The following is a 20,368-nucleotide window of genomic DNA, read 5'->3' as shown; positions in this document are numbered from 1 at the left end:
CATCGCTGTTTTAGTGGGTTCCAGTAAACAAACTACTTTGAACAAGTTTTCCTGTGTTGATATTGTTATCTATAGAGTGTAACTTTAAAGCTTTCCTGTGTTCAAGTGCTCTTTTTTAACATGTAATAAGGCTATCCCTTCCTGTTTCATTAATTTAAGTACATGACAAGTTAATTTCAAAATCTCTTAGTATGGCAAGAATGATGAAAATAGCCTACTGTATTTCTGTTTACAGACTAATTCTGTAACTGAAATTCTATGCTATAATTCTCTAAACACACAACTTGAGGACGTGAGCAAAACATCCTATTCTTAATTCCCAAATCATAAGTTAGGAGCTCATAAACTTCACTGTGATTGTTCTGTTATCAGTATCAAATAATAATTTAAATTATTTTTCCTTTTTTTAACTGATTTTCCTATTCTCTACAAATTTTTTTTCAGTCAGATTCATTCTGTTGTTATGGCGTGTGAGTTGCAGATATCTTTCAGCAAACGATCAAAACAATTTTAATTTTATCATCCTTTACTGTGAAGCATGCATGTCTGATGTGTGAGATACAGAAGTAGCATATTTAATTATATCATTAACATTTTGTTCACAGCAGAGTGAGATATTAGGAACAAGTTTTTCAATAAAATGTTTTCTCAGAAGAACTTTGCAACTTGAGCAAATCTCAAAATTTTTTTGTCATCAACTACAGAGGATGATTGGCGGTTTGTAGAAACACTTCAAAAAGCTTATTCAAATTTTATGCCTCATGAATCGTCATCATAAAGACATTTTAAGACATTTAATTTTTTTGTATGGAATGAGAATAACCCTCGTTTTAGATGTTTTGTTCTCCTTTAACATTTTCTTCTTTTTATACTATTTATTATGTCCAGATTAAAGTTGAATTATAATGGATAAAGATGATTTATTTTGGAGTTTCTCTTGTGAAATTTTGAGCCAAATTGACGTTTTGCTTTTATTTAATTTTCACACAATGTGAATAATTCCCAAATAGGAATTTTCTTGAAAGACTCAAGGATGGCTGAGAGTAAAATACTTCACTTAAAGTTTAATACGTTTAATGTTATTTAGCTTAATGTACTAAAATTTTAGGAAGATTAGAATTATGATATAGAGGACTTCCCTGGTGGTCCAGGGGTAAAGAATCTGCCTTCCAGTGCAGGGGACGCGGGTTCGATCCCTGGTCGGGGAACTAAGATCGCACACGCCATGGAGCAGCTAAGCCCTCGCAACCACAACTGCTGAGCTCTCGCACCTCAACGAAAGATCCCACGTGCCTCAATTAAAAGATCCCACGTGCTGCAACTAAGACCTGACACAGATTTTTAAAAAAATAATTAATAAATCATAAAAAATTATGATATAAATGCAGTTCTTATTATTCTGTCTTATATGATTATTTAAATTTTATTAGCATTTATTTACTTATTTAATATATTTATTTATTTTTGGCTGCGTTGGGTATTCGTTGCTGCATGTGAGCTTTCTCTAGTTGTAGCGAGCGGAGGCTACTCTTCGTTGTGGTACGTGGGCTTCTCACTGTGGTGGCTTCTCTTGTTGCAGAGTACGGGCTCTAGGTGCGTGGGATTCAGTAGTTGTGGTTCGCAGGCTCTAGAACGCAGGCTTAGTAGTTGTGGCACACGGGCTTAGTTGCTCCACGGCAGCATTTACTTACTTAATCTTAAGATAATGTTTATACACATCTAGATAACACACTCTTAATGTTTATATTGCCAGTCAGTTTCCTTGTTTATTTAATTATGTGATAGTTTTATTTTAGACCATGAAATTAACAGCTTTTATAATAAGTATTTCAGTACTAGTTATAGTTTTGCAGTAACCCCTGTACCTCAACTTCTTTATTAAATGTTACCACATGATAACCGTAAGGAAATTCTTCACTCCATGTTTCAAATAGAATGCTCACCTGTATTTGAAAGTGAAAATTCAAATAATACCATAAATCTGAGTGGCATGCCTTGTTTGTATTACTAACAATGTAAAACTAATTATAATTGGTAGTAATCTATTCTATCATGTTGATTGTTCACAAGGTTTGTGATGCCAGAAATAACATGGGAATAAGCATTTACTTATTTTTCTGGCCACGCCGCGTGGCCCTTGGCAGTGAAAGCATGGAGTTCTAACCACTGGACCGCCAGTGAATTCCCAGGAATAAGTATTTGGTGGTTTAGCTTTCCTGAGACTGAAGCCAAACTTGGTAAAAAATCTGCCTTCAAGTATTAATTCATAATATCTTTTATTTATTTATTTTTTTGAGATATTGGAGGGTTTTTTTGTTGTTATTTTTTTAAAAACTACATCTCAGTCTTTTCCTTTATATATTTCTTGTTACCTTTCTCCCGGAAAAATTACCCCTACCTAGAGAAGGACTAAAAATTTACCTCCAGTTTATTCTAAGCCTATTCAAGGTGGGCAGCCGGGACTAGGATTCTTCAGGGTCTGTACCCTCAGTGAGCCACCTCTCAAGAAGAACTCACAGTTCGAAATGAAAAAACAAGAAAGTTATCGAGGGACTTCCCCGATGGCACAGTGGTTAAGAATCTGCCTGCCAATGCAGGGGACACAGGTTCGAGCCCTGGTCTGGGAAGATCCCACATGCTGCGGAGCAACTAAGCCTGTGTGCCATAACTACTGAGCCTGCACTCTAGAGCCTGCAAGCCACAACTACTGAGCCTGTGTACCACAACTGCTGAAGCCCACGCACCTAGAGCCAAACCCGTGCTCCGCAACAAGAGAAGTCACTGCAATGGAAAGCCCGCAAACTGCAACGAAGAGTAGCTCCCACTCCTGCAACCAGAGAGAAGGCTGTGCATAGCACCACAGACCCAACATAGCCACACACACACACAAAAAATGTCCAGGCAGATTTTCAAAAAGAAGCCAATGATATATGTATTCTAGGTGTGAAAATTATATTTTCTTGATGAAAAATGCATTTATTGACATTTAAAAACAGTGAATAATTAGTTTAAGCATCCAGTTTAGACACAGCTGTGGAGAGAATAGTGAACTAGAAAATAGCATTGAGAAAATTACCTAGAATGTAGCCGATCCAGAGATGTCAAATATGATAGGAAGAATAAAGAGAAGATAAAGGATGATAATAGGAAGTCCAGTATGTTCTAATGGAGTCCTGAAGAATAATTGAGGAGATGTAATATTTGCCAGGTAATTTTCCAGAATTGATTATTTATGAAGGACAAGTTCTGAAAAGGATTAATAAAGCTATATGTACACTGAGACACATCTTAGTGAGTCTGTAGAGTATCAAAGACAAAAAATCCAAAAAAAAATGAGAATTAGATAAAGGAGTGACAGTTAAGCCAATATTAGGCCTTTAAACATCGATTAAAGTAGGAAATCAATTATATCTTCAAATACTGAGAGGAAATAACTGCCAATTCATAATAGAGCTTCCTCAACATGTTTTAGCAGAATAGGTTGCAGATTTAGTAAGATACTGTTTCCAGATATTTTGCTGGGAATTATAAAAACATAAAGTCACCTTCATGAAAAGGATGAAGGATAAAACAACAATACAAGAGCTTAGGAAACAGGAGAGACCTCTAAAGGCACCCAAGGAGACAAATAGAGGGAAAAAAATCAATTATATAAAAGTAAAATTAGAAGCAACACATGTGAAAACAGTGAGAAAGAAGGAACAAAATGGAAATGACCAAAGTTCAAAAGGATGGGAGAATTGTGATATATATGGGAAAAAAAAAGAAAATACAACATACGCATAATTGATATCTTTAAAGAAGAAGACAGAAATTTTGATTTAGATCAGTCTTAAAGCCATAATGTAAGGGCATTTTTCACAAATAACAGAAAATTCATGGAAACAATTATTGTATTATTAGACTTTATCAGTAAAGTTAAGAATCTGTTTGTGAGCCAGATCAAAGGATGAAATTACTTCATAAGGATAAAATTCAAGATGTTCTCAAACATCAAAATCCAGAACCAGAGAACAGTGGAGCAAAATCCATAATGTCCTCAAATTGGACAGTTCATCTATACCAAAATGATAGTGACAAACATTTCGGAACACTTGAAATCAGGCAATGTTTTTCTCATTCTTCAAGAAACTCTAGAAAACAACCTTTAATCTTTTTATTAGCCACAAAGGAATGGAAAGGCTAAACAAAGGGACTGCTGTTGGTTTGTAAATTAATAAACAATGTGGAAATGAGAGAGAATATGTCATTTAAGTATATGCTGATTTCTTAATTTATTATAGTAGGAGTCAGTGTCATTTGAAGTTGATAAAACTGATACAGTAAAAAACTGATACAGTAAAAAGAATATATCTAATTGGATAATGAGGCAGCCACAGGAAGAATATGGTAATTTAATCACTGCTGATAGTCGAGTCAGCAAATATTGAAGGCTAAGTATATTATAAGTTAGTCTTTTGAACTTCTCTAGAACAGAAATATACATGTTCCAGATTTTTTAATGCAACAAAAAAATAAGCACATTTCACCTAGTTAAAAAAAATGTTTAGGCTATGAAAGGTCAAAATAGCAAAATATGGTATAACTGATTCACTTTGCTATACAGCAGAAACTAACATAACATTGTAAATCAACTATACTGCAATAAAATTTTTTAAAAACGTAACAAAATATGATAGTGTACTATTAGTCTACAAGGGTTGTCCTAACAAAATATCACAGACCAGGTAGTTAAAAACAGGAAACAGAACTCACAGTTCTGGAGTCTTGGGAGTCCAAGATCAGTTTGCCATCAGCATTGGTTTCTGATGAGGGCTCTCTTCCTGGCTTAGAGACAGCCACTTTCTCACTGTTTCCTCCATGGCCAAGTGTAACAAACGAGATACCTGAGCGCTCTCGCTCTTCTTATAAGGACACCATTTTTATTGGAGTAGGGCCCCACTTTTATGACCTCATTTAACCTTAAGTAAAGGCCTCCTTAAAGGCCCTCTCTCCAAATACAGTCACATGGGCATTAGGGCTTCTACATTTGAATTTGGGGTTATGCAGTTCAGTCCATAACAGATGGACACTCACAAAAACTGAACATACGTACAGTAAGCTACCACAAGAAGTAAAAGTAATATTTTCTGATCACAATGCAGAAAAACTAGAAATTAATAAAAAACAGATAGTAAAAACTTGGTCTGGAAATTACCAGATCTCAGAATTTGTAGAAAATAAACAAAATAACTTTTGATTTTCATGGAAAGCTGTATTTAAAGGGAAGATACCTTTAAATATTAATTAAAAGGAAAATAATAAAAATAAATGGAATAAATCATTCAACTCAGTAGTTACCAAGAGAACAAAATAATCCTAAGAAAAGAAGACTGTCTGAGAAACCTGAAGGCAGAAGTGAACTAGAAAACAAAGGCAGTAACTCTCCAAATAGTGGTTCCTTTGCGGGGAAATGAAACATATTTAGCAAGTCTAACCTGGAAATAAAGAAAAATGAGGGAAAACAATATATAAATAAGTAGTGCTAAAGGGCAAATAATTCCAGATAAGTAGAAGTTAAAAGGAAACTATAAGAAATTTGTCTGCTTTTAATTATATGCAACTAAATGTGAAAAGTGAAAATGATTTTTAAAAAAAGATAATTTACTAAATCTGAGTTCAGAAATCAGAAAATTTTAACTGACCAATCACCATAAATATAATAGAGAAGTCCCTCAAAAAGCTACTACTGTTGTCAAAAAATGCTGGTCTTAGATGGCTTTAGTTTAATTCTGTAAAACTTCAGGGAAAGATAATTTCAAAATGATTTAAATGTTTCAGAGCATACGAAAGGAAGGAAAGTGAGTATAAAATTAATCCTAAAAACTTACAAAGATAGCACAAAAAGGGAAACTACAAAATAATCTTGCTTAAGCAAAAATTCAGTTTCTTGTGAATACGGGTAAAGTTCACTTTAGCTTATTTTTAAATACATATACAAGGAGGACTACACACAGTCCCTTTTATATTTGTTGAATTAATTGAAGGTATATTACTCTTATTTAATTATACCACTGCTTAAGAATATACATCGATAATTTTTAGTGATAAAAACTTATCTTTTATAGTAAATAGTCTGTATAGTTCTATAATGACTTCATTTTAGTCTCAAGGTTACAAATAATTCCTTGGAAATTTAAATCTTTAAATGTCAGAGCAAAGTCTTTTGCCTGTCTTACCAAAAAGGCTTAATTAAGCATATCTCAGTTTGGGAAGATTTTATAGAAACAAGTTCATAAATGTTCACTTATCTTTACTGAATGTTGTGATATCTCTGTGCTTGTCTTCTTAAGGCATTCGGTGTCATTAACAACTGACAGCTAAGGCTGACAATCTCTGACTTCAGTTATACTTTCCTGAGTTAAAGAATATGGGCTTAATATTCTCTTTTCCTCATACGTAGGCATAATGATGCAAAATGCTAAGTAAACTACCAGCATACTGTTTCAGCAGCACATTAAAAGAGATATGCATTATAAAGGGACAACACAAGCAATCCTTTTGGAATTGGGTAAAGGGTATACTGGACCTCTGTTTCATATAATTACATGTGAATCTACAATAGAGCTATATACCATTATGAACTGTGTTTTTTCCCCAGGAATCCAAAGGAGTACAATACTAGGAAATGTGTTACTATAATTAATTATACTAATAGTTAAAAAATAAAATAGGTATTTCCTTAATGTGTTAAATAGAAATATGTAAAAATATATAATGTATGTAAAAATATAAATGTATATATGTACACATATATATGGATACACATATGTATAATGCTTAATGAGGGGACACCAGGGCATTCTCATTAGACTGTCAATGAAGAGAATTCCCTTTTTCATCACTGGTATTTAATAATGTTAATGAGATACTAGTTAATAAAATTAGAAAATAGGAATTAGAAAGATAAAAATAGAAAAGGTAAAATTACTGTTACTTGTAAGTGATGTTATATACCTTGAAATCACAAGAGAATCAGTCAAAAAAAATGATAAGAGAATTCAGTGAGGTAATTGACTAATAGAGAAATAAATGAGAAATCAGTAGCCTTCATACGAATAAACAGAAGTTAGAAGAAGAGATTCCATTAGGAAAGAGATGAAATATCTAGGAATAAACTTAAGTATCAGGGTTTAATATTTAAAGGAAGAAAGCTTCAAAACACTAGTGAATTTTGAACAAATAGAAAAGCTTAAAATGTTGAATAAAAAAAATCATAAAGATGTCCATTGTCCCAAAATTTAATTGCACTTTTTTTTATTGTGGTAAAATATACATAACATCAAATTTACCTTTTTTACATGTACAGTTCTGTGAGCACTAAGTACATTCACACACCATCCATCTCCAGAACTTTTTCAGTCTTCCCCAACTGAAATTCTGTTAATTCCTGTTAAATAGTGACTCCCTATTCCCCCCATCCCATAGCCCTTGGTAACAGCCGTTTTAGTTCCTGACTCTTTGAATTTGACTTAATACTCTAGGTATCTCATACAAGTGGTATCATATAGTATTTGTATTTTTGTGACTGTCTTATTTCATTGAGCATAATGTCCTTGAGGTTCATCCTTGTTGTAACGTGTCAAAATTTCCTTACTTTTTAAAGTTGAATAATGTTCCATTGTACGTATATACCACATGTTATCATTCATCTGTCAATGGAGTTGCTTCCACCTTTTGGCTGTTTGTGAGTAATGCTGCTGTGAGCATCAGTGTACAAATATCTGTTCAAGTCCCTCCTTTCACTTCTTCAGGGTGTTTGCAAATTTAACAATCAAAATTAAAGTAATACATACTTTTTGGCACCAGGTACGTTGCTTAGAAAATTTATATGGAAAAATAAACAAGAGTAGTCAAGACACTTCTGAAAAGAACAGTAACATGTAGGAATAAGACTCATCAGATAATTCAAGTTAAAATGGTTAGAGCATTGTGGTATTGGTGCATGGACAAAGAGAAAATTAATGACCCAGAATGGAGTATCTAGCAATAGAACCAAGTATGTACGAGAATTTAGTACATGAGAAGTGTATTTTGTATCAGAGGATGAATGATGAAATGATTTCATGTATATACATACACACATATGTATTAAACTTAAAGGCTGTATGGCTTTTCATTTCTTTTTCACTGCTATATTTCATTTGAGAATAAAAAGATGCCATTATTTTCCACATTAAAAAAAAGAAATTACTTTGATTCCACTTTATTTTCTAGCTCTGCCTCCTTATTTCTCTGTTTCCTTGCTGTTCTTTAGATTTCTCTCTGCCCATTCTCTTTTAAACCCATTCCAATCATGTTATTGTGAGATCTTAGTTCCCCGACCAGGGATTGAACCCAGGTCCCCAGCAGTGGAAGTGTGGAGTCCTAACCACTGGACCGCCAGGGAATTCCCATGTTTTTGCTCTTGTACTTTATAGAAACTGCCTTTGCTTGGTTACCAGTGACCATCCCCACTCCACAATGCTAAATCCAACAAACAAATACATGTTTTCATTTGTTTGAACTGTCAGCAGCAGTTGGCAGTCATCACTCTTGGAAATAACTTTTTTTACTTCATCTCCAAGGTACCACACGTTCACTCACTCTGCCTTTTTTCCCCCCTCTTGTTGCTACCTTCTGGCCTCCTCAGTCTTTTGCTAGTTCTTCATCTTCTTGATCTTTTAATGTTGTAATGCCTCACTGTTAGTCTTTAATCCTCTACTCTTCTGTTTATATTCACCCTGTTGACTTAAAAATATATATATACACAACCTGAGAGTTAATATATACACAGCGTGAGAGTTAAGTTTTATTTGGGGCAAAACAAGGACTGCAGCATTTCAGATAACTGAGAAACTACTGCTCCGAGGAGGTATGGGGAGGGGCCAGGATATATAGGAGTTTTGCAACAAAGAGCAGGTAATTGGGAACGTCAAAAGATTATTGTTAAAACCAGATATCTCAAGTTAAGGAATTTAGCGCTTTTCTATATATGGGAAGATGCAAGAGTCTGGGCTCACTAAAATCATTCCTTTGATATGCACCTGAGCTATGTGGGGCCTGTATTTTCACATCCTGAGTTTCCTCAGGGCTCACCACAGGGAGTGGCTGCAGTCTGAGGGCTGCTAGATGGCAGGTATTCTTTTCAGCCCTGAGTTTCCTCTGGGCTCACCAGCTCACGTTGGAGGGCTGCAGTCATTGGTGACTGTGACATCCTTTGTTTATTGATATGGCAGGAAATACCCCATTTATAAATATTCCATTGATCAACCCTCACCTGGTTATGCGAACCAGGCTCAAGGTTTTAAATATCTATAAGCTGTTGTCTTTCAAATTTGAATCTTCCTGTTCAGACCTCTTTATTTGGATGTTTAGAACACATTTCAGTTTTAACATGTCCAAAACTGAACTCCTCATAGTCATTTTCAACTCTCCTCCAACTACAGTCTTTGTTACCTTTTCAGCACTTCCACTGTTTCTACGTCACTATCATCTCTTGTCTAGAAAACTGTAATAGATTGCTAACAAGACTCCATGCTATTACCCTTAAATCCTTACAGCTTTATGAAGAGAGCAGCTAGAGGGAGGGAATATTTGAAGATGTAAGTGAAATATCACTCTTCTGTTCAAAATCTTTTAGTGCTTTCCCATTTTATTCAGAGTAAAAGCTCAAGCCTTTATAATGGCCTAAATGCCCTCCATGATAATAATAGCTCTTTCTGATCACATATTCTGTTCTCCCTGAGTCAGTTGCTTAAGTCCTGCCACATTAGCATTCTTTATGTTCCTGTAGATAACTTACTTCATGTCCTTGCTCAGATGTTACCTGATCATTGAGGCCTAGTCCAGTCACCTAACTCAATTTTGCAAACTCTCACAGCACTCTCAATTTGCTTTTCTTTTTCCCATAGCAATTAACACCTTCCAACAAGTAATATTTTAAAAGTTTATTGTTTTTCTTTATTGTCTTTCCCACTAAAATGTAAGCTTTGTGAGAGTAGAGATTTTTGTCTTTATTCTTTGTTTTATTTCCAACAGTGAGTGGGCACCCAATAAATACTTGTTGAATGAAGAATTAGGTCACATACCTCCTCTACATAAAACCTTCCAATGGCTTCCCCTCTCTTGGATTAAAAAAAAAAGTCTGTCCCCCTACCTTCTGCCTGACCACTCTTCCCTTGATTACTCTGGCAAACCTGGATTCCTTGAATTTATCAATATGAGGTAAGTTCCTGCCTCAGGGCCTTTGCTCCTGCTGTTTCCTCTTTTTAGTATCGTTCTTTTCTCAGGCAGCTACATAGACTCCTCCTTCACCTCCTTTGGGGTTCTGCACAAATGTAACCTCAATCAGGACTTTCCTGACAACCTGTTTTTTTATTTATTTTATTTTATTTTTGGCTGCGTTGGGTCTTCGTTGCTGTGCACGGGCTTTCTCTAGTTGCGGTGAGCGGAGGTTACTCTTCGTTGCAGTGCGTGGGCTTCTCATTGCGGTGGCTTCTCTTGTTGCAGAGCACAGGCTCTAGGCACACGGGCTTCAGTAGTTCTGGCTTGCGGGCTCTAGAGCGCAGGCTCATTAGTTGTGGTGCACGGGCTCCGCGGCATGTGAGATCTTCCCGGACCAAGGCTCTAACCCGTGTCTCCTGCATTGGCCAGTGGATTCTTAACCACTACGCCACCAGGGAAGGCCCCTAGACCCAAATATGAATAAAAATATGTGAGAAATGTATTTCAAATCAGTGAATGTGAAATGAGAAATGGAAAAACTCTTAGAACAACAGACAAAACCTTTTCAGGTAAAAGCTGCTTCTCTACCCACAGATTATGTTTTAAAAATTCAAAATAGATAAATAATTAAAAGTAAGAATGAGACCTTAAAAACATTCGTTGAAAATGTGGTGAAGATTGTCATCTTTAGGAGGATGTGATCGCTCCAATTATGCTATGAAAACAACTATAAAACTAAAGAGATTATTTTATCTAGTATAATGGTTAAGAGCTTTAGCTATGAAATCAGACTATGTTTAAAGCATATTTTCAATCACTTAATGGTTAAGTGACCTTGACCAGGTAATCTAGTATCTAAGCTATTCCTATTTAAAAAAAAATAAATTTAACGAGGATAATTACATTAACCACATCATATGGTTGTTGTGAGGATCAAATGACAGAATATGTGTGGTACTTAGTACAGTTTTTCATATGTTTCTGAATACATTTAACTTCTTTTTAAGAAAAATAATAGGAAGTAGAAGGACAACCAGTAAATTGGGAGACAAATGTTCAACATGAGAGAAATAAATATTATTTCAAAAATATTAAGGGCTCTTCTAAATAAGAATTGATAAACTCCACAATTCAGAAAAAAGACATGGACCTCAAACAGCTATTACACTGCTGAAAAAAAAATAGAAGGCCTGCAAAATCATGTGACAGGATGTCTTGTTCATAACCAGGCAGTAAGTGAAATGTAAATAGAAATGCCCCAAAAGTGTATCTATAGGTTGTGAAATCTTAAACCCTGACAATGGGAATAAAAAATATTTTCTTCACATTTAGAACATTGACATTCACAAAAAGAAAACTCACATAGCATAATGAGAAAACATTACAAGCTGTATAAGAACACAAACCAACAATAGGGAAAGAGTCAACAGATGAACATAGCCTTCACTACCAAAGAGCTGGAAATATTGAAACCATCTGAAAGATTTTGAAATGGTTAAAATGGGCAAAAAGATAACCATTTGATAAAAACAGGACGATAACAAGTTGATTTGAAAATGAACCAAATAGTAATTAATCCTAGAAATAATGGTGTTTGAAATGAAAACTCAATGAGTTTATTAGAACAGTAAATGAGAGAGCGTATTTTCTGAAGATAACTATAACCAAATCACCCAATTGTCAAGGTTTGGGAACATTAAGATTGACATGAATACGGTTAGTCTGATGTTTAATTTCAAAATTGTCAGATGCAAGGTTGTCAGTTGTTACTGTTTCTGCCATAAGAATATCATTGCCTAAAAATGCAGAATATCAGAAGTCACAAGGTATTATCTTGGGTTACAGAAATGTAGTGTTTATAAACTCTGAATTTTTATAATAAACTTTTTTCCATTAAAAAAGCTTTTCTTGATGCAGAGCTGTCCTACACCTGTAACTATTTATTATATATACCCTTTCTAAAAAAAAACTTTATTTATTTATTTGGCTGCGTCAGGTCTTAGTTGTGGTGTATAGGCTCTTCGTTGTGGCATGTGGGCTCCAGAGCACGCAGGCTCAGTAGTTGCGGTGTGTGCACAGGCTCAGTAGTTGTGGCACATGGACTTAGTTGCGCCACAGCATGTGATATCTTAGTTCCCCAACCAGGGATCGAACCCACGTCCCCCACATTGGAAGGCGGATTCTTACCACTGGACCACCTGGGAAGTCCCTATTGTATATACCCTTTGATCAAGCAATTCCACTTTTAGAAGTTGATCTGAAGGAAACAATTGGGCAAATAGGCAAAGATTTATATAATTGGATGTTCATCATTATATTCCTTACAAGAAGAAATAGCCGAAAACTGGGACTTCCCTGGCTGTTAAGAATCCAGGCTTCCTCCACTGCAGGGGGCACAGGTTCAATCCCGGGTCAGAGAACTGGGATCCTGCATGCCTCACAGCGCTGTTTAAAAAGCAACCAGTTTGAGGTTGATTTTATGAATTTTGAACTATTTTTGAACTATTACGAAACCATTGAATTGATAAGTCTGACTCGATTTATTTGTGTAAAAAGGTGTCTTCCTCGTATTGTTTAAGTGGGCTGTGAAACAGCAAGCATTTTTGGCCCCATTTTTATGAAAGAATGTACATGTATTTGAGTATATGGTGAAGTATCTGAAATGTAAAATTGTTTATTTATGGATGGTAGTGTTTATACCTTCCCTCTTTTCTAATGAGCGTACTTCTATCTTTGTTTTCAAGTTGAAGAAAATTATATGCCTAAAATGATGTTTTGATACAATATCTTTTTCATTGACTAACATAATATACTCTTAAAAATGATACCTCTTACTCCTGGTTCTCATTTTAAGAGGTTCTTAGAAAGGTAAGAGAATAATATTACCAGTACCAATTGTAGCTTTCAACATCTTATTAATATTATCTCATTCACTCAGTTTATTCAGTGTCAGGATTTGGAAGAAAAAAATCTTTGAAACCAATATCAAATTATCTGCGTTTTTTTGTTTTGTTTTTATTTTTTCCTTCTTTAATCATAGACCATTTACTGTGGGATACTAACTATTTTAGGATGATTTTAATTAACCTGAGATATTCATTTCCATCAAAAGTGAAAAACCAGATTTCAGTACAGTCTTTTAAGCAGGTTAAGGGAGCTGGATGTTTCTACTTTTCTTTCAGACAGAATTTTTAAAATAACTTTTATTGAAGTATAACATAAATATAAATGTAACAACTCAGTGAATTTTCACAAACTCAACCACCCCATGTAGCCAGCATTCAGTTTAAGAAATGGAACATTACCAGCACCCACCAAGATCTTGTGCTCCTTTCTCATCACTGCCCCACACCAGGGGTAACCATTTTCCTGACTTTAAATATCATAATTAGTTGTGCCTCTTTGTGAACTTAATATAAATGGAGTTATATAGTACACACTTTTATTCTGTATCCTTTCACTTAGTCTTGTTTGTGAGCATTATCTATGCTATGGTACATAGTCATAGTTTGTTCAGACAGATTTTTAAAGGTAAGTTTTAAAATGGAAGTGTCACAATTTTCAGGTATAAATATATTTTAAAATACTTATAAAGCCTTTCATTTTTAACTTTTGAAAAGTAACTGTAAAAATACAAAATGGGAATATTGTTTCTTTAACAAGATGGGAAGAAAATGTGTTTCTTTAATCGCAAGCTTAATATATGTCAGTTGAATATGAGACTGTCAGAAAAGCCAGTTTCCTCTTGGGCAAAATTGTAAGGGTCCAGTCCAAAAGAAGAGATAGTCCCCTTAATTTTGAGTCAATCAAATATTGGTTGTATTGTGTTTCCTCCCTCATAGGTTACTATTTTCATTAATCTTCTGTTTATTCTTCCATTATTAATATAACCAGATATGTATATATATTCATATTCCTGTCTTCTTACACAGAAGATAGCATATTATAACCACTGTCCAAATTCTTGCTTTTTTCATTTAGTAATACATATTAAAGAGCATTCGAAAGCAATATATTGATATCTTCTCTTTTTTTTTTCCAGTTTTATGGGAGTCCGTTGTACAGATATACTTTGATATATTCAGCCAATCCCCTGTAGATAATCATTTAGACTGTTTTAGGGTTTTGCTACTAAAGTGGTGGTACATTTTTAGCTTTTTGCAGACATTAGATTTTTTGCCAGTGTGTCTTGGGGTAGATCCCCTAAAAGTGGTCAAAGGAATAAATGCATGTGGTATTTTTCTAGTTATTGCCAATTTCTATTTTGTAGGGATTATACCATTTTACACATAAAACTTTTCCATATGCATGAATTTGGTTTTGGGTTTTCTATCCTGGCCCGTTGGATCTTTTGTCTTTTCATGTGCTATACTGTTTTAGTGATAGAGGCTTTAAAAATTAATTTAATATTTGATAGTTATCCCCTTCTTTTTAGATTTTGCTAGGTATTCTTGCTTATATATTTTTCCCAATGAATGTTATAACTTTTCTTATTCCTGAGAGAATCTTGTTGGTATTTTTATTAGGATCACGTTAAATTTATAAATTTGCTTCGGGGAAATTGTCAGCTTCATGTCTTCCTATCCACAAACACAGTATGTCTTTACATTTGTTCAAGTCTTTCATTTGTATTTTATAGTTAAGAAAGACTCTTTATTTCAGTTATACCTCAATTAAAAAAAAAAAAAAAACTTTGCTGAAACGTGAAAAAGAAAAAAATCTTTGTTATCCAAAAAGTAAAACAGACTGTTGTGGGAAATGATAAATTCATTTGTAAAGTATATGATGAGGATTCATACATTAGATAGCAATTTATATTATGACTTAAAAGTTACTTCCAACTCTAAGATTTTATATAAAAACACATTCTAAAGAAAATATGAACATATTTTATTGTCTTTTCTATTCTCACATGAAGAGAGAACTTGACTGCTCATTCAAGATTATAATTAAGGATGTGTTAAAGGAGTAAAAGTTGGTCAGGAATTGTCCTGCATTGGTTTGAAATCATTGAAATTAAATAAGGAGGTAGGCAAAGAACCATTATTTTAAACGAGGACCATGGGTTATTGTAAATAACAATATCTTTTCAAAAACAGTACATTCATATGCTAATGTATATTTAGTCCATGTAAAGAGAAAGTAGACTATTAATTTGCCTTTTTAAAACAATGTCAAAAAATACCATAGGGATATTTCTAAATACTCAATAGTATGTATGTTCATATGGTTGAAAGTCAACAAAGATTACATCTTGATAGCCTCTGATATAGCAGTAGAGGAACTAACATACTGTGACAGTATAACATTAGTTAGGTTTTTTAAAAAAGCGCTATCGCCTATCTTCTATCTGATTTGTCATCATTTAGTTTGTTTGATTGTAATGCTAAACTGAAATGGTATATAAGCTTTACTCTCTCTGAAACCCTTTTCTTGTTCAAATTTTAGGATCCTTCAAAGTTGTACAAGAAATCAGGTGATGCTGCAGCCATTGAATGCCAGTCTGAGGAGAGCATCCATCTTCATTCACAGGGAGAAAACAATCCTTTGTCTAAGAAGCTTTCTCCAGTACACTCAGAAATGACAGATTACATTAATGCAGCATCATCTACTCTTGTTGGTAGCCAGGATCCTGATTTAAAGGACAGGGCATTACTTAATGGAGGAACGAGTGTAACGGAAAAGTTGGCACAGCTCATTGCAACTTGTCCTCCCTCCAAGTCTTCCAAGACAAAACCTAAGAAGTTAGGAACTGGCACTACTGCAGGATTGGTTAACAAGGATTTGATCAGGAAAGCAGGCGTTGGCTCTGTAGCTGGAATAATACATAAGGACTTAATAAAAAAACCAACTATCAGCACAGCGGTTGGATTGGTAACTAAAGATCCTGGGAAAAAGCCAGTGTTTAATGCAACAGTAGGATTGGTCAATAAGGACTCTGTGAAAAAACTAGGAACTGGCACTACAGCAGTATTCATTAATAAAGACTTAGGCAAAAAGCCAGGGAATATCACTACAGTAGGACTGCTGAGCAAAGATTCAGGAAAGAAGCTAGGAATTGGTATTGTTCCAGGTTTAGTGAATAAGGAACCTGGAAAGAAGCTAGGACTTGGCACTGTGGTTGGACTAGTGAATAAAGACTTGGGAAAGAAATTGGGTTCTACTGTTGGCCTAGTGGCCAAGGACTGTGCGAAGAAGATTGTAGCAAATTCAACAATGGGATTAGTTAATAAGGACATTGGAAAGAAACTAGTGAGTTGTCCTATGGCAGGACTGGTCAGTAAAGATGCCATAAACCTTAAAGCGGAAGCACTGCTCCCCACTCAGGAACCACTTAAGGCTTCTTGTAGTACAAACATCAATAGTCATGAAAGTCAGGAACTTTCTGAATCCCTGAAAGACAGTGCCACCAGCAAAACTTTTGAGAAGAATGTTATACGGCAGAGTAAAGAAAGCATATTGGAAAAGTTCTCAGTTCGAAAGGAAATCATTAATTTGGAGAAAGAAATGTTTAATGAAGGAACATGCATTCAGCAAGACAGTTTCTCATCCAGTGAAAGGGGGTCTTATGAAACCTCAAAGCATGAAAAGCAACCTCCTGTATATTGCACTTCTCCGGACTTTCAAATGGGAGTTGCTTCTGATGCATCTACAGCAAAATCCCCTTTTAGTGCAGTAGGAGAAAGCAATCTCCCTTCCCCATCACCTACTGTATCTGTTAATCCTTTAACCAGAAGTCCCCCTGAAACGTCTTCACAGATGGCTCCTAATCCGTTACTTTTAAGTCCTACCACAGAACTAATAGAAGAAATTTCTGAATCTGTCGGAAAGAACCAATTTACTTCTGAAAGTACCCACTTGAACATTGGTCATAGGTCTGTGGGTCATAGCATGAATATTGAATGCAAAGGGATTGATAAAGAGGTAAATGATTCCAAAACTACACATATAGATATTCCAAGAATAAGCTCTTCTCTGGGAAAAAAGCCAAGTTTGACTTCTGAATCCAGTATTCATACAATTACGCCTTCAGTTGTTAACTTCACTAGTTTATTTAGTAACAAGCCCTTTCTAAAACTTGGTGCAGTAACTGCATCTGACAAACACTGCCAAGTTACTGAAAGCCTAAGCACTACTTTGCAGTCCAAACCATTAAAAAAAAGGAAAGGAAGAAAACCTCGGTGGACTAAAGTGGTGGCAAGAAGCACATGCCGGTCCCCAAAAGGGCTAGAATTAGAAAGATCAGAGCTTTTTAAAAATGTTTCTTGTAGTTCACTATCAAATAGTAATTCCGAGCCAGCCAAGTTTATGAAAAACATTGGACCATCTTCATTTGTAGATCATGACTTCCTTAAACGCCGATTACCAAAGTTGAGCAAATCTACAACTCCATCTCTTGCTCTCTTAACTGATAGTGAAAAACCATCTCATAAGTCTTTTGCTACTCACAAACTATCCTCCAGTATGTGTGTGTCTAGTGATCTTTTGTCTGATATTTATAAACCCAAAAGAGGAAGACCTAAATCTAAGGAGATGCCTCAACTGGAAGGTCCACCTAAAAGAACTTTAAAAATTCCTGCTTCTAAAGTTTTTTCTTTGCAGTCTAAGGAAGAACAAGAACCCCCAATTTTACAGCCAGAAATTGAAATTCCTTCCTTCAAACAAAGTCTGTCTGTGTCTCCTTTTCCAAAAAAGAGAGGCAGACCTAAGAGGCAAATGAGGTCACCTGTCAAGATGAAGCCACCTGTACTATCGGTGGCTCCATTTGTTGCCACTGAAAGTCCAAGCAAGCTTGAGTCTGAAAGTGACAACCATAGAAGTAGCAGTGATTTCTTTGAGAGTGAGGATCAACTTCAGGATCCAGATGATCTAGATGACAGTCACAGGCCAACTGTCTGTAGTATGAGTGACCTTGAGATGGAACCAGATAAAAAAATTACAAAGAGAAACAATGGACAGTTAATGAAAACAATTATCCGCAAAATAAATAAAATGAAGACTTTAAAGAGAAAGAAACTGTTGAATCAGATTCTTTCAAGCTCTGTAGAATCAAGTAATAAAGGGAAAGTGCAATCCAAACTCCATAATACAGTGTCAAGTCTTGCCGCCACATTTGGCTCTAAGTTGGGCCAACAGATAAATGTCAGCAAGAAAGGAACCATTTACATAGGAAAGAGGAGGGGTCGAAAACCAAAAACTGTCTTAAATGGCATTCTTTCTGGTAGCCCTACCAGCCTTGCTGTTCTTGAACAAACAGCTCAGCAGGCAGCTGGGTCAGCATTAGGACAGATTCTTCCACCTTTACTGCCTTCATCTGCTAGTAGTTCTGAGATTCTGCCATCACCTATTTGCTCTCAGTCTTCTGGGACTAGTGGAGGTCAGAGCCCTGTAAGTAGTGATGCAGGCTTTGTTGAACCCAGTTCAGTGCCATATTTGCATTTACACTCCAGACAAGGCAGTATGATTCAGACTCTTGCAATGAAGAAGGCCTCAAAGGGGAGGAGGCGGTTATCTCCTCCTACTTTGTTGCCAAATTCTCCTTCTCACTTGAGTGAACTCACATCTCTGAAAGAAGCTACTCCTTCTCCTATTAGTGAGTCTCATAGTGATGAGACCATTCCCAGTGATAGTGGAATTGGAACAGATAATAACAGCACATCAGACAGGGCAGAGAAGTTTTGTGGGCAAAAAAAGAGGAGGCATTCTTTTGAGCATGTTTCTCTGATTCCCCCTGAAACCTCTACAGTCCTAAGCAGTCTTAAAGAAAAACATAAACATAAATGTAAGCGCAGGAATCATGATTACCTCAGCTACGACAAGATGAAAAGGCAAAAACGAAAACGGAAAAAGAAATACCCCCAACTCCGAAATAGACAGGATCCAGACTTTATTGCAGATCTGGAGGAATTAATAAGTCGCCTAAGTGAAATTCGAATCACTCATCGAAGTCATCATTTTATCCCCCGAGACCTTCTGCCAACTATTTTTCGAATCAACTTTAATAGTTTCTATACGCATCCTTCTTTCCCCTTAGACCCTTTGCACTACATTCGAAAACCTGACTTAAAAAAGAAGAGAGGAAGACCCCCTAAGATGAGGGAGGCAATGGCTGAAATGCCTTTTATGCACAGCCTTAGTTTTCCTCTTTCTAGTACTGGATTCTATCCTTCTTATGGCATGCCTTACTCTCCCTCACCCCTTACAGCTGCTCCCATAGGATTAGGTTACTATGGAAGATATCCCCCAACTCTTTATCCACCTCCTCCATCTCCATCTTTTACCACTCCACTTCCACCTCCTTCCTATATGCATGCTGGTCATTTACTTCTCAATCCCACCAAATACCATAAGAAAAAGCATAAGCTACTTCGACAGGAAGCCTTTCTTACAACCAGCAGGACTCCCCTTCTTTCTATGAGTACCTACCCTAGTGTCCCTCCCGAGATGGCCTATGGTTGGATGGTCGAGCACAAACACAGGCACCGTCACAAACACAGAGAACACCGTTCTTCTGAGCAACCACAGGTTTCCATGGACACTGGCTCTTCCAGATCCGTCCTAGAATCTTTGAAGCGCTATCGATTTGGAAAGGATACTGTTGGAGAGCGCTATAAACATAAGGAAAAGCACCGGTGTCATATGTCCTGCCCTCATCTCTCTCCTTCAAAAAGCTTAATAAACAGAGAAGAGCAGTGGGTCCACCGAGAGCCTTCAGAATCTAGTCCATTGGCCTTGGGATTGCAGACACCTTTACAGATTGACTGTTCAGAAAGTTCTCCAAGTTTATCTCTTGGGGGATTCACTCCCAACTCTGATCTGGCCAGCAGTGATGAACATACAAACCTTTTCACAAGTGCAATAGGGAGCTGCAGAGTTTCAAACCCTAACTCCAGTGGCCGAAAGAAATTAACTGACAGCCCTGGACTGTTTTCTGCACAGGACACTTCATTAAATCGGCCTCACAGAAAGGAGCCGCTGCCTTCCAGCGAAAGGGCAGTACAGACCTTGACAGGTAAGAGGGTTATTTTGTTGCCTGTTGTTTGTGTTAGAGAAATGGTGTATTTTGCCTACTGGTTGCCTGATACGTGTACATGAACTTTTAATAGCTCCAGTGTTTTTGTTT

At 35.9% G+C, this 20,368-nt stretch overlaps 1 protein-coding gene across 2 annotated transcripts in view; it reads left to right on the top strand.

The window, feature by feature from the left end:
* Positions 1-20,368, top strand: part of ASH1L (ASH1 like histone lysine methyltransferase) — a gene marked incomplete at both ends in the record, with an annotated part of 186,232 nt that overhangs the window by 17,986 nt on the left and 147,878 nt on the right. For both annotated transcript variants that reach the window (XM_079698474.1, XM_079698473.1), the window contains one exon: positions 15,694-20,257. In XM_079698474.1, coding sequence (XP_079554600.1) covers positions 15,694-20,257 — 4,564 coding nt within the window. The remainder of the gene's footprint in view (positions 1-15,693; positions 20,258-20,368) is intronic.

This window comes from Hyperoodon ampullatus, assembly GCF_949752795.1.
Source record: "Hyperoodon ampullatus genome assembly, chromosome: 2".
NCBI lineage: Eukaryota > Metazoa > Chordata > Mammalia > Artiodactyla > Ziphiidae > Hyperoodon > Hyperoodon ampullatus.
This window is presented reverse-complemented; position numbering and strand designations above follow the sequence as displayed.